This window comes from Hydractinia symbiolongicarpus, chromosome 11 (assembly GCF_029227915.1).
Source record: "Hydractinia symbiolongicarpus strain clone_291-10 chromosome 11, HSymV2.1, whole genome shotgun sequence".
Classification (NCBI taxonomy): Eukaryota; Metazoa; Cnidaria; class Hydrozoa; order Anthoathecata; family Hydractiniidae; genus Hydractinia; species Hydractinia symbiolongicarpus.
In genome coordinates this window covers 25,466,304-25,483,944 of record NC_079885.1, presented here as the reverse complement: position 1 = coordinate 25,483,944, position 17,641 = coordinate 25,466,304, and the positions used below count along the sequence as shown (strand labels likewise).

General features: G+C 34.2%; 1 protein-coding gene across 1 annotated transcript; it reads left to right on the top strand.

Annotated features, from left to right (window-relative positions):
• Nucleotides 1-163: 163 nt before the first annotated feature.
• Nucleotides 164-3,300, top strand: LOC130613763 (uncharacterized). The gene is made up of 3 exons (XM_057435104.1): nt 164-210; nt 335-994; nt 1,185-3,300. The coding sequence occupies exons 1-3, from the start codon at nt 169-171 to the stop codon at nt 2,679-2,681; spliced, it is 2,199 nt and encodes a 732-aa protein (XP_057291087.1). The 5' UTR covers nt 164-168; the 3' UTR covers nt 2,682-3,300.
• The last annotated feature ends 14,341 nt before the right edge of the window (nt 3,301-17,641 follow it).

Genomic DNA, 17,641 nt, shown 5'->3' with positions numbered 1-17,641 from the left:
GCGGCCGCGACTAATAACTAGCGGCCGCGACTTATAACTAGCGGCCGCGACTTATAACTAGCGGCCGCGACTTATAACTAGCGGCCGCGACTTATAACTAGCGGCCGCGACTTATAACACTGGGCTTAAACAAAATGCTTCTGTGCACGTTTTTAAACATAAACAAACATGGCAGCTAATGTTGTGGTCGATAACGAAAACTACAGCAAGGTAATAAAATGAGCTGTTTTTTTTACTTCTGTTTGTAATTGAGTATAAAATCTTACTTTTCTACATATTTTACAGATTTAGCTAAGCTTACATTTATTTTTTATCCCTACATATTACTTTGTAGATTCAACACTTTCTAAAATCCAGAAGCTTGGATTATCTTCTGCCATCGTTTGTTTGCTACAAAATTGACGACAATGTCGCGTCTGATGTCACAGATGCAAAACTGTTAGAAATAGGTCTCGTTTATGGAGACATTTTAGCATACAAACAAGAATTCACTGCCACTTCCAACACCATTAAATCATATGAACAAAGGGCTGAAGAATTAAAACACCAATTGAAAAAAAACCATGTTTTTGGCATTGATTCGAAAAATAGGCAAATTAGAGTTCTTGAGGTATATAAAGTGACATTTGGGTTAAAGTGTTACGAAAAGAAATGTTATGTGGCTAAAAGAAACAAATCTCACAGCATCGACTGCAAACGTATGTGCACTTACGAAGAGATGCATACTATAGCTCGTAATTTATACAACGTGCCAGACAGAGTAAAAACATTCTTAGCTCAGTATAATGGGAAAAAGATGGAGAGTACTTTTAAAAACTTAGAACAATATGCTTTATCACAGAAAGAAAAAAAGAAAGCAATTCTGTTATATCTCTATTATCCAAAAAGTTACAGTTCTTTCACCCTGGATTCGTTTTTGAAGATATCTCAAATTCCAAGTGACGAAAGTGATGGAGATTTTGAGACATTTGCAGATATTGAAGTTGAGGAAAAGGTGATAAATGATGTTATTTATTTTATATATAAACTCTTTTACAGCCTTTTGTCTGTGCATAATGGCTTATGTAATAGGTAAAAAGTTATTAATATTAAGGATGACACCAACAAAATATTTTGAATATATATAAATGTTAACAATAATTTTCGACATATATTCATATTCATGTTTTGTTTTTCACTACTAGGGTAACATTTGTCAAGTTTGCTCCTGTACGTATCATATTAGCTGTATTCGATGTGAGCAGAATCTGGAGTATCAGGCTAGTTTATCAGCAGACCAAGAAAAGCAGAATCAAGAAACACATTCTCACTTGGAAGATCATAGCAACAGTGTTATTGTTGTTGAAGATGAAATAGTTGCAGAAGAAGGGGATGTTGAGGAAGAACCCGAAATCCATCCTGAAAACAATGCCGCATTACGAGAAGCTAGAATAAGTCATTTTTCTTTAAGATATGTGCAACGCCCTATAAGATTTAGACATTCCATAGGGTCTCCTAGTCTTAACCAACCACCAGTGTGTCAAACAAGTAATGAAATTAACTCTGAAGTTTTTGGTGATGATGAAGTTGACCGCTTTTTTGCAAATGATATTCCAGCTGATTTTGAATTAAATCAAAACAATGTTGAAGAGAAAGATGTGAGTGAAATGGATTTTTTGAAGTGTGCGTTGGAACGGTTTAAATTTAAACGGTTGATCCAAATGTCTCCACGCCACATTATTGTTCAAAGAGATCAGAATAAATTCTGGAACATACTATTAAAACAATCATTTGATGCAGAAAAGCATGATTTTATTATACGATTTGCTGGCGAAGCAGCTGCTGATGCTGGAGGTCCTTATAAAGAATTTTTAACTTTGTGCATGAAGTACTTTAACCTTGTGCCAGGTCTATTTTTTGGATCAACATCTGCCCTGTGCTTTAAGGCTGCTCCACAGGATTTGGAAATGAAAACATATTACAAATTGGGTCAACTGACAGGTTTATCAATTTTGAACTCTGCTAGAGGACCAGAATGTTTACATTTTTGTGTTGTTGATGCGTTATATTCGAAAGAATCTAATGATGTTATAAATGTTGATGATGCTGAACTTCAAGCGAAACTTCAACAAATTGAAGAAGGGAATTTTGATGAAATGCTGGATAATAACATTTTGCCATCTGGCGATAAAGAAAAGGATAAAATGATGTTTGCAAAAAATTATGTTATATTTAGCAGATACCATGCTCTTGAGCACTTTCGAAAAGGTTTGATGAGCATCGACTCAGCCTTAGGTGAACCAGACAATGTCGTTTTTATGAGAAAGTACCTCCAAGTAAACAATAAATCAATAACTTTAAATGAGTTTGTTGCATTACTAAAAATTAATCGTGATGGTATACTTGGATCTAACAAACGATCTTTGGTTGAATCAGCAATTTGTGAATTTGAAATTTATCTTGCTGAAGTTGCAAACGGTGATCATGTTGGTATATCTCTAGAAGATATATTGTTTTTCTTTACTGGATTTGACCGTATCCCACCTCATGGATTGGATGACCCTTTAGATATAAATTTTGAAGAGGACATTGTGCTTCCTAAGGTGTCAACCTGTTCAAGGACTGTTGTCTTACCAGTAAAAAATGTTGGACAGGCAATGAAAACTGCAATAAAATTTTGTAGTGGTTTTGGAGAGATTTAATTGAAATGAATATTTGAAGGTTGTTTTTCGTAATATATTACTTGGATATAGTCTTTTAGTTACTGTGTATAAAAGGTTTTTTAAATTTTGGTTGCATACCCTTATGTTACATACACGTTTTTTGTATAAGAACACTAACTTGAAGAAAGACCTTCAAACGTTCTTAACTTTTTAAATTTGAATACTTTGTTCTTATAAAAAAAACGTGTATATATGAGTTCGTTTTGTTTTTTTGTTTTTTGTGGGCTTTAGCATAAATATTTTTTATCCCAGTTTTACAAAAAAATCTCATAAAGCATGAAGCTTAGACTTTTATAATTTTGCTCATTTGCATACACATCTTGTTGTGACTTTTTGTCTTCCTGTTGAAAAGTTGTTAATATTTTTTATGCTGTAAATACACCTATATTTTGTTAACAAAAGCAAAACTCAAAAAACGTTAAATATTAGTTTGTTTATCTCTAAATCCCAATACTTGAATGTTTTATATTAAAAATCCATCACGTGATAATAAGTCCAACAACTTTATGTACATATCTAATCCACCTTCTGCGTCCTTAGCGATTTTTATGCTGTTTATATGTACGTAACAAATCAATAGTTCGTGTATATCTTTATTGCGATGAACCGGGGGATGTTCAATGCGTAATAAGTTATTCGCAATCTGCAAGTCTCTTTCATCGATATCAACACCTTTTTTCTCGAAGCCAACAGTTTCAGGAACATGGAAAAGCATATCAGGTTTTCCTCCAGGAGTGTTTGCTGATTGTCGAATTGTGCGCAAGTTCCATGTGTGCGCGAATTCATTCAACTCCTTTTGTATAATAGGCAAAAAACAGAAAAGAAGGCATTCTTGATGAGTATCCAATTGCGGCTTATAAATGTTGCGACTGACCATAGATTGGAAAAATTCAATCCACCAGCTTGTGCGAAACTTTTTAAGGCGCGACCAATATGCTTCGATACGTTGATTTCTTGTTGAGTTTGCGTATAAAAAACTCTCAGTGGAGCCAGTAAAGAAAACTTGTAAATCTTCACAATATATGTTTTCTCTTCCCCTATCCATTCGCAGTAATCGAGGACAAAACTTATAGTGGCTGATACATTGCAGATAATAATTACCAATAATTAGCGGGTCATTATTTGAAGACGCAACGACCAGCCACAAAAGCTTCCTGCTGAATCCATCCACACATCCGTGAATGCAAAACCCCCATCTCTTCAACTTATCATTTCCGTCCAGATGGTATACATCGCCGGGACCAAGAGACCAGTATGTTCTTCTTTTGATTGTATTATATTTTCGACTCTCCACGCCTTCCGGGTCAACTTCTTTAATAGCCCGACGTACATCTTCTTTTGACACACAAAATCCATATTTCATGCAGACATTTTCGGTCATTTGACGGTATCCAACTTTAGACAATGATGTTTGCAATTCATTTTCAATGACACCCTTTAGAATGTTTTCAGACACATTTCTTTTTCTGTTCAATCCATTGCTCTTCAATATAGCTTTCATTTGAGACATGGAAACATTCTTCTTGTGATGACTAACAATTATGGAACATATATCCTTGTATTTAAGTTTAGGATGTATGCCATGGTAATAACAAACAAGTTCCTGCAATGTGCCAGGATGTGTCGAAGGAAGAAATTTGTCAGACATACCTACTTGAATGAATAGTGGCTGATACTGAACACTATTTTTTATTTAGGCATGTTCTCAATTTTCATATTGTCGCGGCCGCTAGTTGCACCAAAAGTTTTTACAAAAACACGTATTAAAATCGGGACCGGAAAAGCACAACTGGCGGAAAAACACGCGGCCGCTAGTTACAAGTTGCGGCCGCTAGTTATAAGTCGCGGCCGCTAGTTATAAGTAGCGGCCGCGAGTTGTGCCGAAAGTTTTTACAACAACACGTATTAAAATCAGGACCAGAAAAAATACAACTGGCGGCAAAACACGCGGCCGCTAGTTATAAGTCGCGGCCGCTAGTTATAAGTCGCGGCCGCGAGTTTTAGCGCGAGTTTTGCCGCCAGTTATGAACTAGAATCTAGTTTGTCCAATTCAGCCACGGTAGAACCGATAATAAAAACTTGTATTAAAAAGCTTGTGTCCTTTACCTCTAAAGTTCTAATGTTATATTATCGATCAGTTTATATCCATCTTATGTTATCATCCTGTTTATACCTATCATATGTTATCGCCCTGTTCATACCCATCTTATGTTATCGCCCTGTTTATACCCATCTTATGTTATCGCCCTGTTTATATCCATCTCATGTTATCGTCCTGTTTATCTCATCTTATGTTATCGCCCTGTTTATAACCATCTTATGTTATCGTCCTGTTTATATCCATCTCATGTTATCGTCCTGTTTATAACCATCTTATGTTATCGTCCTGTTTATATCCATCTAATGTTATCGTCCTGTTTATATCCATCTTATGTTATCGCCCTGTTTATATCCATCTCATGTTATCGTCCTGTTTATAACCATCTTATGTTATCGTCCTGTATCTTATGTTATCGTCCTGTTTATAAACATCTTATGTTATCGTCCTGTTTATATCCATCTTATATTATCGTCCTGTTTATATCCATCTTATGTTATCGTCCTGTTTATAACCATCTTATGTTATCGTCCTGTTTATATCCATCTCATGTTATCACCCTGTTTATATCCATCTTATGTTATCGTCCTGTTTATATCCATCTCATGTTATCGTCCTGTTTATAACCATCTTATGTTATCGTCCTGTTTATATCCATCTAATGTAATCGTCCTGTTTATAACCATCTTATGTTATCGCCCTGTTTATATCCATCTCATGTTATCGTCCTGTTTATAACCATCTTATGTTATCGTCCTGTTTATATCCATCTAATGTTATCGTCCTGTTTATAACCATCTTATGTTATCGTCCTGTTTATATCCATCTTATGTTATCGCCCTGTTTATAACCACCTTATGTTATCGCCCTGTTTATATCCATCTTATGTTATCGTCCTGTTTATATCCATCTTATGTTATCGCCCTGTTTATAACCATCTTATGTTATCGTCCTGTTTATAACCATCTTATGTTATCGTCCTGTTTATATCCATCTTATGTTATCACCCTGTTTATAACCATCTTATGTTATCGCCCTGTTTATAACCATCTTATGTTATCGTCCTGTTTATAACCATCTTATGTTATCGTCCTGTTTATAACCATCTTATCTTATCGTCCTGTTTATATCCATCTTATGTTATCGTCCTGTATCTTATGTTATCGTCCTGTTTATAAACATCTTATGTTATCGTCTTGTTTATATCCATCTTATATTATCGTCCTGTTTATATCCATCTTATGTTATCGTCCTGTTTATAACCATCTTATGTTATCGTCCTGTTTATAACCATCTTATGTTATCGCCCTGTTTATAACCATCTTAGGTTATCGTCCTGTTTATAACCATCTTATGTTATCGTCCTGTCTATACCCATTTCAAGTTATCGTCCTGTTTATAACCATCTTATGTTATCGTCCTGTTTATGCCTATTCTTTGTTATCGCTCTGTTTAGACCCAGGACATAATTTTTCAGTGCTTTTACAACGGTCCTTATTTAGCGCTTTTTTTTCAATTGTTTGCATTTAAAATATCTGGCTTAAATCATAAACCCTGTCCCGTTTAGTCGCATATTTTAAAAATTGCGATCATGTAAAATAAGAGGAAAAGAAAATTCGTTTTACAATTCTGAAGTTTCGGAGAGGATTTCCCTCTTAGCTTTTGTAACACAATATGTGTGTCGTGACCTCTTTGTCATTTTAACTGTCAATCAAATATACGTCAATTATCTCTGTGACTTGTCATCCTATCTTAAAATATAAGTACGAGTACATGATTACTTGAGGTGAATTTAATGAAACTTAATTGCAAAAGTTAGATGATAATTTGCAAAGATTGTAGTCATGGATCCTAGACGAGAAAACAGCCCATGAAAAATATGCAATAGAAAATATAAATTTTGCCTTCAACCTCTTGGTTAAGTCACCCAAGCACTTTAGCATTAGGAACTGCTTTTTTGTAGGTAGTTTTCCAGTTGAGCGATTGTGCTTGTAAGGGTTTTTCCAGTAGTTAGTTACTTAGTAGTTACTGCCTGCCTTCCTTGAAGGGCGTTTATTGGGAGCATTTCAAAAATGCTAGTGGTGAGGTTAAAAAAAAAAAAAACTGGAAATAATATTTGTAAGAATTTTCAAGCATCGCCACCAGCCCAAAACTTTGAAGCCAGTAGCTTCAATTTGCCAATGTGTAATGTGTAGGCTAGGTAAACAGCATATCCTGCATGATGTCACAATCCACATGATAGTACTTAAAAGTTCAAAAAAGCAAGAAAATATGACATCCTGTAGTCAGCAGAAATTGTTATCATTAAGATTTTCGATTAAATCAAATGACCTATGATCCTAAAACCGTTTGTGAACAACTACAAGTGAGTTATTTGGCCTTCCTTTTGCAAAATGTTATGGCCGGTGTTGTCGCAGTACCTAAAAAGAAAGTTTGACACCAGACAGGATTGCAAAACCTGGCTTTTCTTTCCTGCATCAAGTGGTCTACAAATAATAATCGAAAAAATCCCTGCTTTATTTGATATGCTAGACATGTTGTTTTTATGCCAATGTTAAATTAAAATTAACTGACAATTGTTTTTATGAATCATTAAGAAGGGGACGACTTTTGATTTTCCCAAACGCCTCTTTATTTCCCAACCACCTACGGATAAACGTCACTCATTAAATTTGAATTTAATAATAAACGCCTTTTTGTGAGAAATGTCCTCCCCCCAAAGGAGCATTAGTGCAAAATCTAACCAGTCAATAACAAAGTCAAATATGTAAGTTGAAGCGTATGTTAGTGATATTTAGTAGAAACCATTTCGGTTGACACACAAAATAAATTAGCTAGTGCTTATTATTTTCGCGAACAGGCAAATTTAAAATTAAAACAAAATAGTCGTGACACAACAAAAACACCGAATGCATTCAAATTTGCTAGGATATGAAATAACAACATAAATTTAAATACACAGAACACCCAGGGGTGTTTGCCAATTCTACTGATAAAAACAGACGGGAAACCCTGCACCACTGGATAACACGGGGACGATGGAAATTAACATAATTTACCGAATATTTAAATCGACTGTTGCAGAGCAATTTGGGGTTTCAGCAATAAGTTGAACTAAGACATTGTACTAAGTTAGACATTCTACACAGTTAGTGATAAACTTTTCATCACGCTTTTTATATCAGGCCAGGCTGCTTGTTAATGACGAACAGAAAAGATGATGTAAGTGTGGCTAGACCTATGAAAATGGGGGGGGGGGGGGGGAAGAAGGGGGTGGTAATTGTTCAGTCGACTTCGGATAACATGATCAAATATATGTTATAAGATGGTTGCAAAAATATTTTGTGCTGTAGATGGAGTGAGATTGCTGACAACAGAAGACGAAGTCGAAATTTGACAAAAATATTCGCAAGACTAAGATTAAGAATCGAGGCAAAATTAGAAAAAAATATTTGTAGTTGTTGTTGTTGTTTTTATGTACGTATGGAGAAAACAATAGGTAGACCCAATAAACCCTAAACTTTGTCATTTTTATGGTGGGCTATATTAAGAAATACCGGAAATACCACAATTGATTGAATAAGCACCCTGTTGAGTTGAATCCAAGGGCTGTAGAAACCGCAAACAAAACAAACACAGTTTACTCCCGACAAATCGAACCTACAAGGGATCGAGGAAAATAGCTCGATTTAACGAAAGTTCGAGTTAAACGAAGCTCCCGTTAAGTCTAATTTAGTCTAAAATGACATTATAACTCGAGTTGACGCGATTTTTTTATGAAGTGGGCAATAGTTACCAGCAAATGGTGCAATCTTGGCGATGAAAAAGATATGCAAGTCCCTTGTAAATTACATTGTCATTGACAGACAACATTATCTATCTATATTTTACATCAAGAGTTATTAAAAAGTAAAAAAAAGAATATGACATTTATCTAGTCCTTTTCTCGAGTAAATCCAAAGAAATTAGGCCCAGGGCTACGAAAAATGGGTCGAGTTAACGAATGTTTGAGTTATCCGAGGTTTGAGTTAACCGCAAATTTTTATAAAGTATTAACGAAAGTTTATGGGACTAAAGAAAATGATTCGAGATAATGAAAGTTCGAGTTATCCGGTGTTCGAGTTACTGGAAGGTAACAGCATTTACATATTACATATTTATTTTTTAGTAAAGGACACTCATTTACTTTCTAACTTTAAGTGATCTGGAGTACCTTGAAATAAAAGCGCGCATGTGTATTACTGCTGTGCGGCTGGGTCTTCAAATACAATTCGGGACATCATGTTTTTGCAAATGTTGTTTGGCTATTTCTCCAAATTACCAAACATCATCACTTTTCACTTTTCTGAAGTTAGATGAGTGTAGGACAGGCAAAACACATTGAAAATAAACCTACAAGTTGCAGTTTCTGCAATGTAAGGGTAAAGAAATAATCGTGAAAATGAAGAGCAATAACGGGAAAAGTGCTTTGTGGTTTTAAGTGCTTGTGGGACTATGTTTAAAAGTTGCCCTGTGTTGTGTCAGGGATTGTAATCATGTCAAACTGATGACGTTGATAAGATATTTTTTAGATATTTTTTTTTTTTCGTAAACAAAGGTATATACAGTAGTAAAGTGTTACAGTAATAAATTCACTAAATTTAATTGTTACAAGATTAAAAATATGTAATAATGCTATCTAACTAAACACCTTTGTAAACTAGGAAACTCAAGGAAGACAAATAACTAGTCTTATCATTGAGAACCTGTTGAAATAACATATCATACACTTGCTATGAAGACACTTGTATTTAAAAATATGCATGGAAAAGAGAATTAAAATAACCTACGTAAAAAATGCTAAATAACAAATGCCTGCAAAAGATAAATAAATATCTAAAAGTATAAGACTTCATTGTTCAATCTATGAAATATAAATGTTTTTACTTTGTTATGAAAACATTTTAAATTAGCTCATTGTCAAGTACAAATCTATCAATTTTGTGTATGCTATTCCAGATATATGGACTACGATATGAAGAAAAAAAACTGACTGGCCTTAGTTTTTCTGTATGTTGGATAGTACTGACCAGATGACCTGGTTGAATATTTACTTTCTCTTACTTGAAACATGTTAAAAATTATGGGGGGTATAGATTTGTTTTTTATTTTATACGTAAAGGATACGTTCTGAAAAATATTTATCTGGAAAATATTTAAAGCTTTTATAGACTGCAGTAGTGGTTTGCTTTGCGTAAATTTGTCTTGAAAAAGAATAGTCCTAACAGCGTGTTTTTGACGTTTATATATCGATATTTGCGTAATTTATATGACTATGTACGAATGAAAAATATAAATTTATTAGACAATGTTTATTTAGGAGGTGTCGAGCTTTATAAACAACACCAATAGATTTTGAAAGTTTTATACTTACAGTTTCAATGTGTTTCTGCCAGGTAAGACTCTCATCTAGTATAACTCCCAGGAACTTCGTTTCTGTTTCACGTGAGATTGTGAAATTTTTCCGGTAATATTATTGGTATTTCGGTAATATTTTAAAAATTCCGGTAATATTATTGGTAGTCTCTTTCTTTTATGCGCTCGGTGGAATAATTTATACTTGGTCTTTTTAACATTTAGAGATAATTTAGTTGCGTTAAACCAGTCTGTTAGTTTTATAAGTTCGTTGTTTACAGTTCTGTAGAGTGTATTGAGATCTCCATGAGAATAGAAAAGGTTAGAATCATCTGCAAACATAATGGGATTTAGAACTTGAGTGGAATAATGAAGATCATTAATGTAAATCAAAAACATGAGAGGCCCAAGTATAAAGCTTTGAGGCACACCACATTTTATCGCCAGATTATTAGTTCTTTTGCTATTCCCAACATTGACAAACTGTGTGCGATTAGATAAATAACTTTTAAACCACTTTAACGTATTTCCGTCTATACCATATGCATGTAGTTTTTCTAGTAAAATCTTATGATTAACAGTATCAAAAGCTTTTGAAAGGTCAATAAATACACCCAGGGTATATTTACCGCTTAGAAAGGAATTGTGTAAATCTTCCACAAGTTGCATAACGGCATGTTCTGTCGAGTGCTGTTGATGGAAAAGGGAGTTCTTAGTAAAGTAATTGAACACTCTGTTATACATAATTCTTTCCAACAACTTCGAAAGTACTGGCATTATCGAGATTGGTCTGTAATTTGAGACCAAATCAGTATCGCCTGATTTGAGTATTGGAATTACTTCAGCAGTTTTAAGTAGCTCTGGAAATATGCCTTGAGAAAATAATTGTTTAAAAATATGATAAATAATGTGTTTAATCGATGTGAAAGAATTTATTACTATATCACTACTAATATCGTCATAACCTGGAGCTTTACCCTTTTTTAGGCCTTTAAATGCATTTTCTAAGTCATCTAATTGAAGCCCATCATTTAGTATTTTAAATTTACATTTCGGTATATAGTTTTTATAGTTAACATTGCTTGTAACCTTTGAAGCCAGATTTGATCCTACATTTACAAAAAATTCGTTAAATGTGTTACCTATTTCAGTATCGTTTTCTATAATATTGTTGTCATATGTGATCCTGTCTGGAAGACAATGTTGAACATTTTGTTTTTTACCTATAACTTCTTTTATTATTTCCCACGTTCTTTTTGCGTTATTTTTATATTGTGTTAATGCGATATCGTAGATAACACGAGTAAATTTCGAGAAAGTGTTCTGTTAAAAAGTTAAGTAGCAAATTTTTTAAATTAGCGATTATTTATTGTCTCACTTTTGCGAGTTCTTTTTTTTTTTTTAAATAAAAGTTTGAAAAGAATTTAGACGACAAAATATCAAAACGTTTTCATATCAATTGCCTTCTCGTAGACTTCGTAGCGGTGAACTCCGGAAGAGGTAAAAAATTTAATCGCTTTTTAATTTCCACTTAAGCGACAAGTCCGTGTCGCGACAGAAAAAAGAGGCGAGGAACTCATCGCCCTTGGTGGGGATAGGACTTAATCGATTATTTCATTTCCATAGGGTTAGGGTTCTGATACTTGTTCTGATAGGTTCAATAGAGAATAAAAGGAGCGCTTTAATCGATTAAATCTAGGACAATAATTATTTGTTATTCTACTGCTTTTATTTTTTTTGTAGCCTTTTTTACTACTGGGACTAGTAAAATACACCGAACGGTACCAGTTTAGTGTAGCGGTACGGAAATTTTTGCTGTTGATTATTTCATCAACCAGCGGCTGGTTGATGATATATATTTTGAGGAAGCCTGTTTTCACGTTTTTTTAGTCGAGCGGAGAGCTTTCAGAAATTGTTAAGAGATATAAATATTCGAATGGAGAAGGAACCAAAGGATAATTTGAGACCAAAAAGTAAGTAGGTTGATAACATCTTAACCAATACGGGTGGTTGGTAAAGCAAGATTTGCCAAAACATTTTTTAAAAAGATCTACTATTTCATCTCGTACATGCTATCTCAAAAACAGAAGTACAGATTAGAGGAGTAATCAATAGGCGGGGGAAATTGGCGCAGGGAGAGCCCCTACCCCTCAAGAAACATCAAACACGAAGTAAGTCCTCTTCAGACTAAACAAGGTTGTTTCATACTCAATTTCATGCTGTTATCCTTAATTTTGAAGTGTATTTCAGCCAAATATATCCTGCTCAGCAAGCTTTAAACATGGCAAGCCCTTTCTAGGTACTCAATCACCAAGGTCTATAAATTTATAATATTAACTTCGAATCAAATGTATTTAAATATAACCTAAAGCTTTCCTCCATTTTTAAACTGATCTTCTCTTTTCTCTTCCCTGTATGACATTGGAGTCCACTGGGTGAACAACAATAATTAGAACCTCCAACCCTTTACAATTCCCTCTTCTCTAAAGTAAAGGTTTTTAATATTAAGGATAATGTTTGCAACTCCATTTCATACCTTCATTCAGCGAAGTTTGGACAAAACCGCAAAAGTTTATGTCGCAAAATTTCCCAAGAGAATCGCGAAAGTTCATGCGTGTGAAATGAATTATTTATTACTAGTCGGTGGCCCGTGGAAGAATCCACGGTTCGCCTGTCCTTTAATACCTCATTGCGTGTGTGTCGCTACTTGCGGTACCATTTTGTGTGACAGACGGACAGACGTATACGGGTATTATAATATAGACTAGTCGTTGCCCGTGGAAAAATCCACGGGTTCGCCCGTCCTCAATATTTACCCGGCGCAAGAAAGTGGATAAAAATATATCTCATTTGATATTCGTGGTTCCGTAACATCATTTTCTAACTCAGCGGGGGGTCCGCACAAAGACAGACAGACGACAGCTATTATTATAGAGACTAGCCGCTGACCAGTGCAAATATCCACGGGGTCGCCCGGCTATTATTAAAGAGATGACACATTCTAGTAAATTTTTAATAGCCGAATGCAAAAATCTGCGTTGGGCTCTTATCCAAACGTCCTGGGCGCCCTAGTTATTCAGTATTCAGAACTAAGGTTGACAAAGCTAAGTCATTCATCAATATGAAACTCAAATAAAATTCCCCACCTTTATGAACATTGAGACCTGTTTTTAATTACACAACAAGTAACTGGTTTTGGGCGTGCAACAAAAGCAGAGTTTATTGTAAAAAACCCATATGATTTAAAGAAACTTCCACAGTTTGCCCAACGAGCATCGCCAGGAGGATATCGAGTCATTTTTTGATTACAATAACGATCTTATTTAACTTAACCGTGGAGTACGAGATTCACAAAGATATGGATAAAAAACAAAGAAATTATTTATTTCACCAAATTTCGAGCGCCAAAACAAAGAAATTGAAGTTATGTTTCCCCAAGTTCGATTAATGCGGTAAATGCCGCAGATATTTTAACTAAAAGTACTATAGCAAAATATATGAATCATATAGTGACCGATTGATAAATAAGCATATGTATCACTCCGGGAAACAAAACATAGTTTTAACTTTCTTTGAGAACACATAACATCAAAGAAATGCAGACATGAAACGTGAGTCGTAAATAATGTAGTATGAGAACTTTAGAAATAAAACGAAAGAAAAATTGCAAAGCGAGTTATAACAAGATGAAATATTAGCTGAGAAAGCGTACAATGTATTCTATTGTATCAAACAATACTATAAAGAAAAAAATACCGCGAACAATCTTGACATGAGAGCTTAAAATAATTAAATAATGTATTTGAATATCTTTTTACCGATCCTTCACTTTAAAGGAATTCACTGTGTAGTAACTAATTCGTCTAATGTTTAAATTTATAAATATTGCTTCAGAAAAAAATTAATTGGTTCTAACAGGTAATCTCCTTTCTTGACTGGATGATTTCTTTGCCAGTACTAAAAAGAGCTATTTGTCTTTAAGTTCAAAAGGAGGTTATCCTTGAGTCAAAACATTGGAAATAAGGATGAATAAATAAAGGGAGGTGTTCAGTAGTGATATTTAAGACTTACGAAAGTTTAATAGCAATTTAATCTTGTGGTAAAGTCTTCTTCTCAGCAAAACACGCTTTGAAATAAAAAATGTTCATAATAAACCTCGTTTTCATGTTTACCGCGGCGATACTCCTGTGTATTTTGCAGAACTGGAACAGGTCGGTCAATACGCTAATTTAAAACGATCAGAAAGTTAAGAGATGATATACTTGATGTTTTGTATCACTCTGTAACCCAGTAGCATTGGTAATCCGAGTTTGCCACACTTTGTAATCCCATCGTAATTTGTAATGCGATCTTATCGTACTTTCTAATCCCAAACCTATCGCAATTTGTAATCTGTTTACTTGTCGAATTTGTAATCTCCCCTTGTAAAGTTTGTAATCGCTTAAAATAATAAGTTTAACCTTTTTTGTTCAGCAGAACACTTTTAGTTTCTTTTACACCAGTTTTATTTTTTGGGGAATATTCCTAACTTACTAAAACGTGTAAATACTTTATGTATTCGTGCACATGAAGAAAAGAATTCTAAAAGTCATGTTACTTTCATACGGAGACTCAGTAAGTAGTGAGTAACAAAAGTTTGATTTTCATTGTCGCACCAGCAAGCAAACACGTGACTTGGTCTTCTAAAGTGTCAACCTAGTATATTCCGTTGGCAGAAAAGGGGACAAGGTTGCTTAAGTTGATAGTGACAACTAAGCAACAGTAAGCCTCTGGAAACTTAAAGAGAAACTAACATCAAAAATCTTTTTTCTTGGACATGATTACAAATACCTTAAAAAACACTAATTGTAATACCTCTTAAAAACACTAATTGTTTCATCCTACAGTCAGTAGCGATTTTCAAAACTTCAGCAACTTAACTATCAAAGAAAGCTAAAATGAATAGAAACTAAACGTCCGAAGGACGAAATTAAGAAATATCTTCAATAAAGATAAAACACGAAACGGAAGAATCTCTCAGACAAACCAAAGAAAACAACAGAGAAAGAGAGAAATAACAATAAAAAACAGAAATTTTCAATCATGATACTAATTCCATTGTTAATAGTTTTATAATCCATTTTCACTTGCTTAAATTTGCTTGACGCATCTGCTTTCTGCATGGATAGTTTTCATGCTCTGACATATATGATAAAACCGACTTGACCTTTGCTAAATACAATAAGAAGAGGCGGTCAGTTTGGAATCATGCGTGCAGAAAAATCTCAAATGATTGTTTGAAAAAGAAACGACTTTTAAGCAAACAGCTTACGCTGACTTGAGTAAAAAATTAGAGCATAAATGGAAACAATTCAGAGACATATCTCTTTCTGAAATTTATGTAAATTTCGTGCAAAAGATGTGATTAATAGGTGGATTTTGATTGTCGCATTAGCCCAACTAACCAAGCGTATACGTGAGTTTGGTCTTCCTCGAGCAAAAAGTGCGCAAGCCAATCTTGAAAAGCGGACTCTTTGTCTCTATATTTAAAAGGGAAAATAAAGCCCTTGGTTCGAGGTTGTCCTAAATCAACACGAAAGTAACAGTGGAAACTGTAAGGATGAAACTGAAGCAACATTGAGCATGTGTGTAAAATTTTTGTGTTGCCTATTATAAAAGAAGCTGTGTAATTTGACCATCTTTGTTGTCAGATCAAACAGAAGAGGGTCTTAAATCTTTGAGGGGTAATAAGAAGAATACAAAAATAAAAGTTAAAAAAGAAAAAAAAGAAAAAAGCAGGGAATAGATCTGGGTTTCTTTATTTTCTTTAGGATGAGCGTCTCTTAATTTTCTGTGTGTTTAAAAATCTTATTAACTTTTTTACACTTCGGAGAGTTTCTTTTAAAAAAAAAAATACACCTGGCTTTTGTACACAAGCTGTTTATTGCCACATCATCCAATATTTAATATTGGAAAGTACAACAACATGAGCTTTCTGTTTACCTTTAGCTAGTGCTAAGAAATAGTAGAAAATTTTGAATCCAGTGAAGTACGCAATTTAAAAATCTCAAATCCAGTGGGAAAAAAGGGTAAACAAGTATATAACACTACTGGTAATATGGCCGATTCTCCGCACGAAATCTAAGTTTTGCTTTCGAGTCTTTCAAAATCTTCCGCAAAGAATATGCCATACGGTGAAACCACCTCAGAGCAGCCACTTTTCACAACTGACACTTTTCTCAGGCACAGCGGTCGGTAGTGTCCTGTTGAGTAGGGTTTGTCTGTATAAATATTTTAAGAGAAAGTTGATTTAAAAGAGGATGCGTAAGTTTTAACATTTTGATTGTGCAGCACGCCCTGGACAAGTATTTCCTATTACAAAAAAGCCGTAGAAAAGGCGTGTGGTAACAGCAAACACTGAAACTGCCTAGGGGCCGAGTCCTCATTTTATATGTTTATAAAGTAAAGACTTATTTGTAAATATAAAAATATATTGGACATACGAGTGAAGCCTAGAGAGCATTAAACATGTTATTATAAGGTGAAACTACAGAAAATTCTTAGATGATAAATACATTTAATTTCTTTTAGTCATTATCCCATTTTTATTTAATTTTAACACCCCCAACCCCTCAAATCTATGCATCTGCAAACGACGCCATTAATCACAATAAAAGTATAAGTGGCACAAGTATTAAGTACACGAGTATTCAAATGAGCATGAAATTGAAACAATTTACAAGCTAAAGTTGTCCTATACGTGGTCGAAGTTTCATATAAAATAAACAAACATGAAAATTAGGCATGTAAACGTCATCAGTTTAAACCTTGAGATACCGCATGTAAAAGCACCGAAATCCTGTTGAGAGTAGCTGCAACAAAGACCTCTTTTTGAATTATAATTTAGCCAATTGCTGGCGTTAAAATAATATCTACCAACTGGTTACCGTAACTCTGTCTAAATTTTTTGTCTTTGTTTGCAGGGCTTTTATTCTATTTTTTACTATGGGAAGAAAATAGAGCCTTAGAAACAATTCTATGCTTGTATAATTTGTTGCCGCGTTGTTCGGCAACTTACTGCAATGAATGAATACCAACTGAAATACCAACTGAAATAAAGTTTGGGTGGTAAACAATCGGGCCGCCAGGACTTTTCGTTTTCTCTTCAATTATTGTTGAAGGGTCAACCACTAGCTCCCAGAACTCTTTTAAGTGCTTTTTTATGTGTTCGAGTATTGGCGTTACGAGCGATGTTGTCGCCTGGATGGGATATGTATGACATGTTTTTTCATTACTCAAATGTTTTAAACAACCTGCACATAATTTTTAAAAAACTTCTTATGGCTTGAGAAACCTGATACTCAGCCTTTTTTAAGGGACTTGAATACTGATTTTGTTTTATAAAAAAACGTTTGGACTAAAACAACTCACATATCAACTACAGGTCAAAAATCACATGACAGTCAAC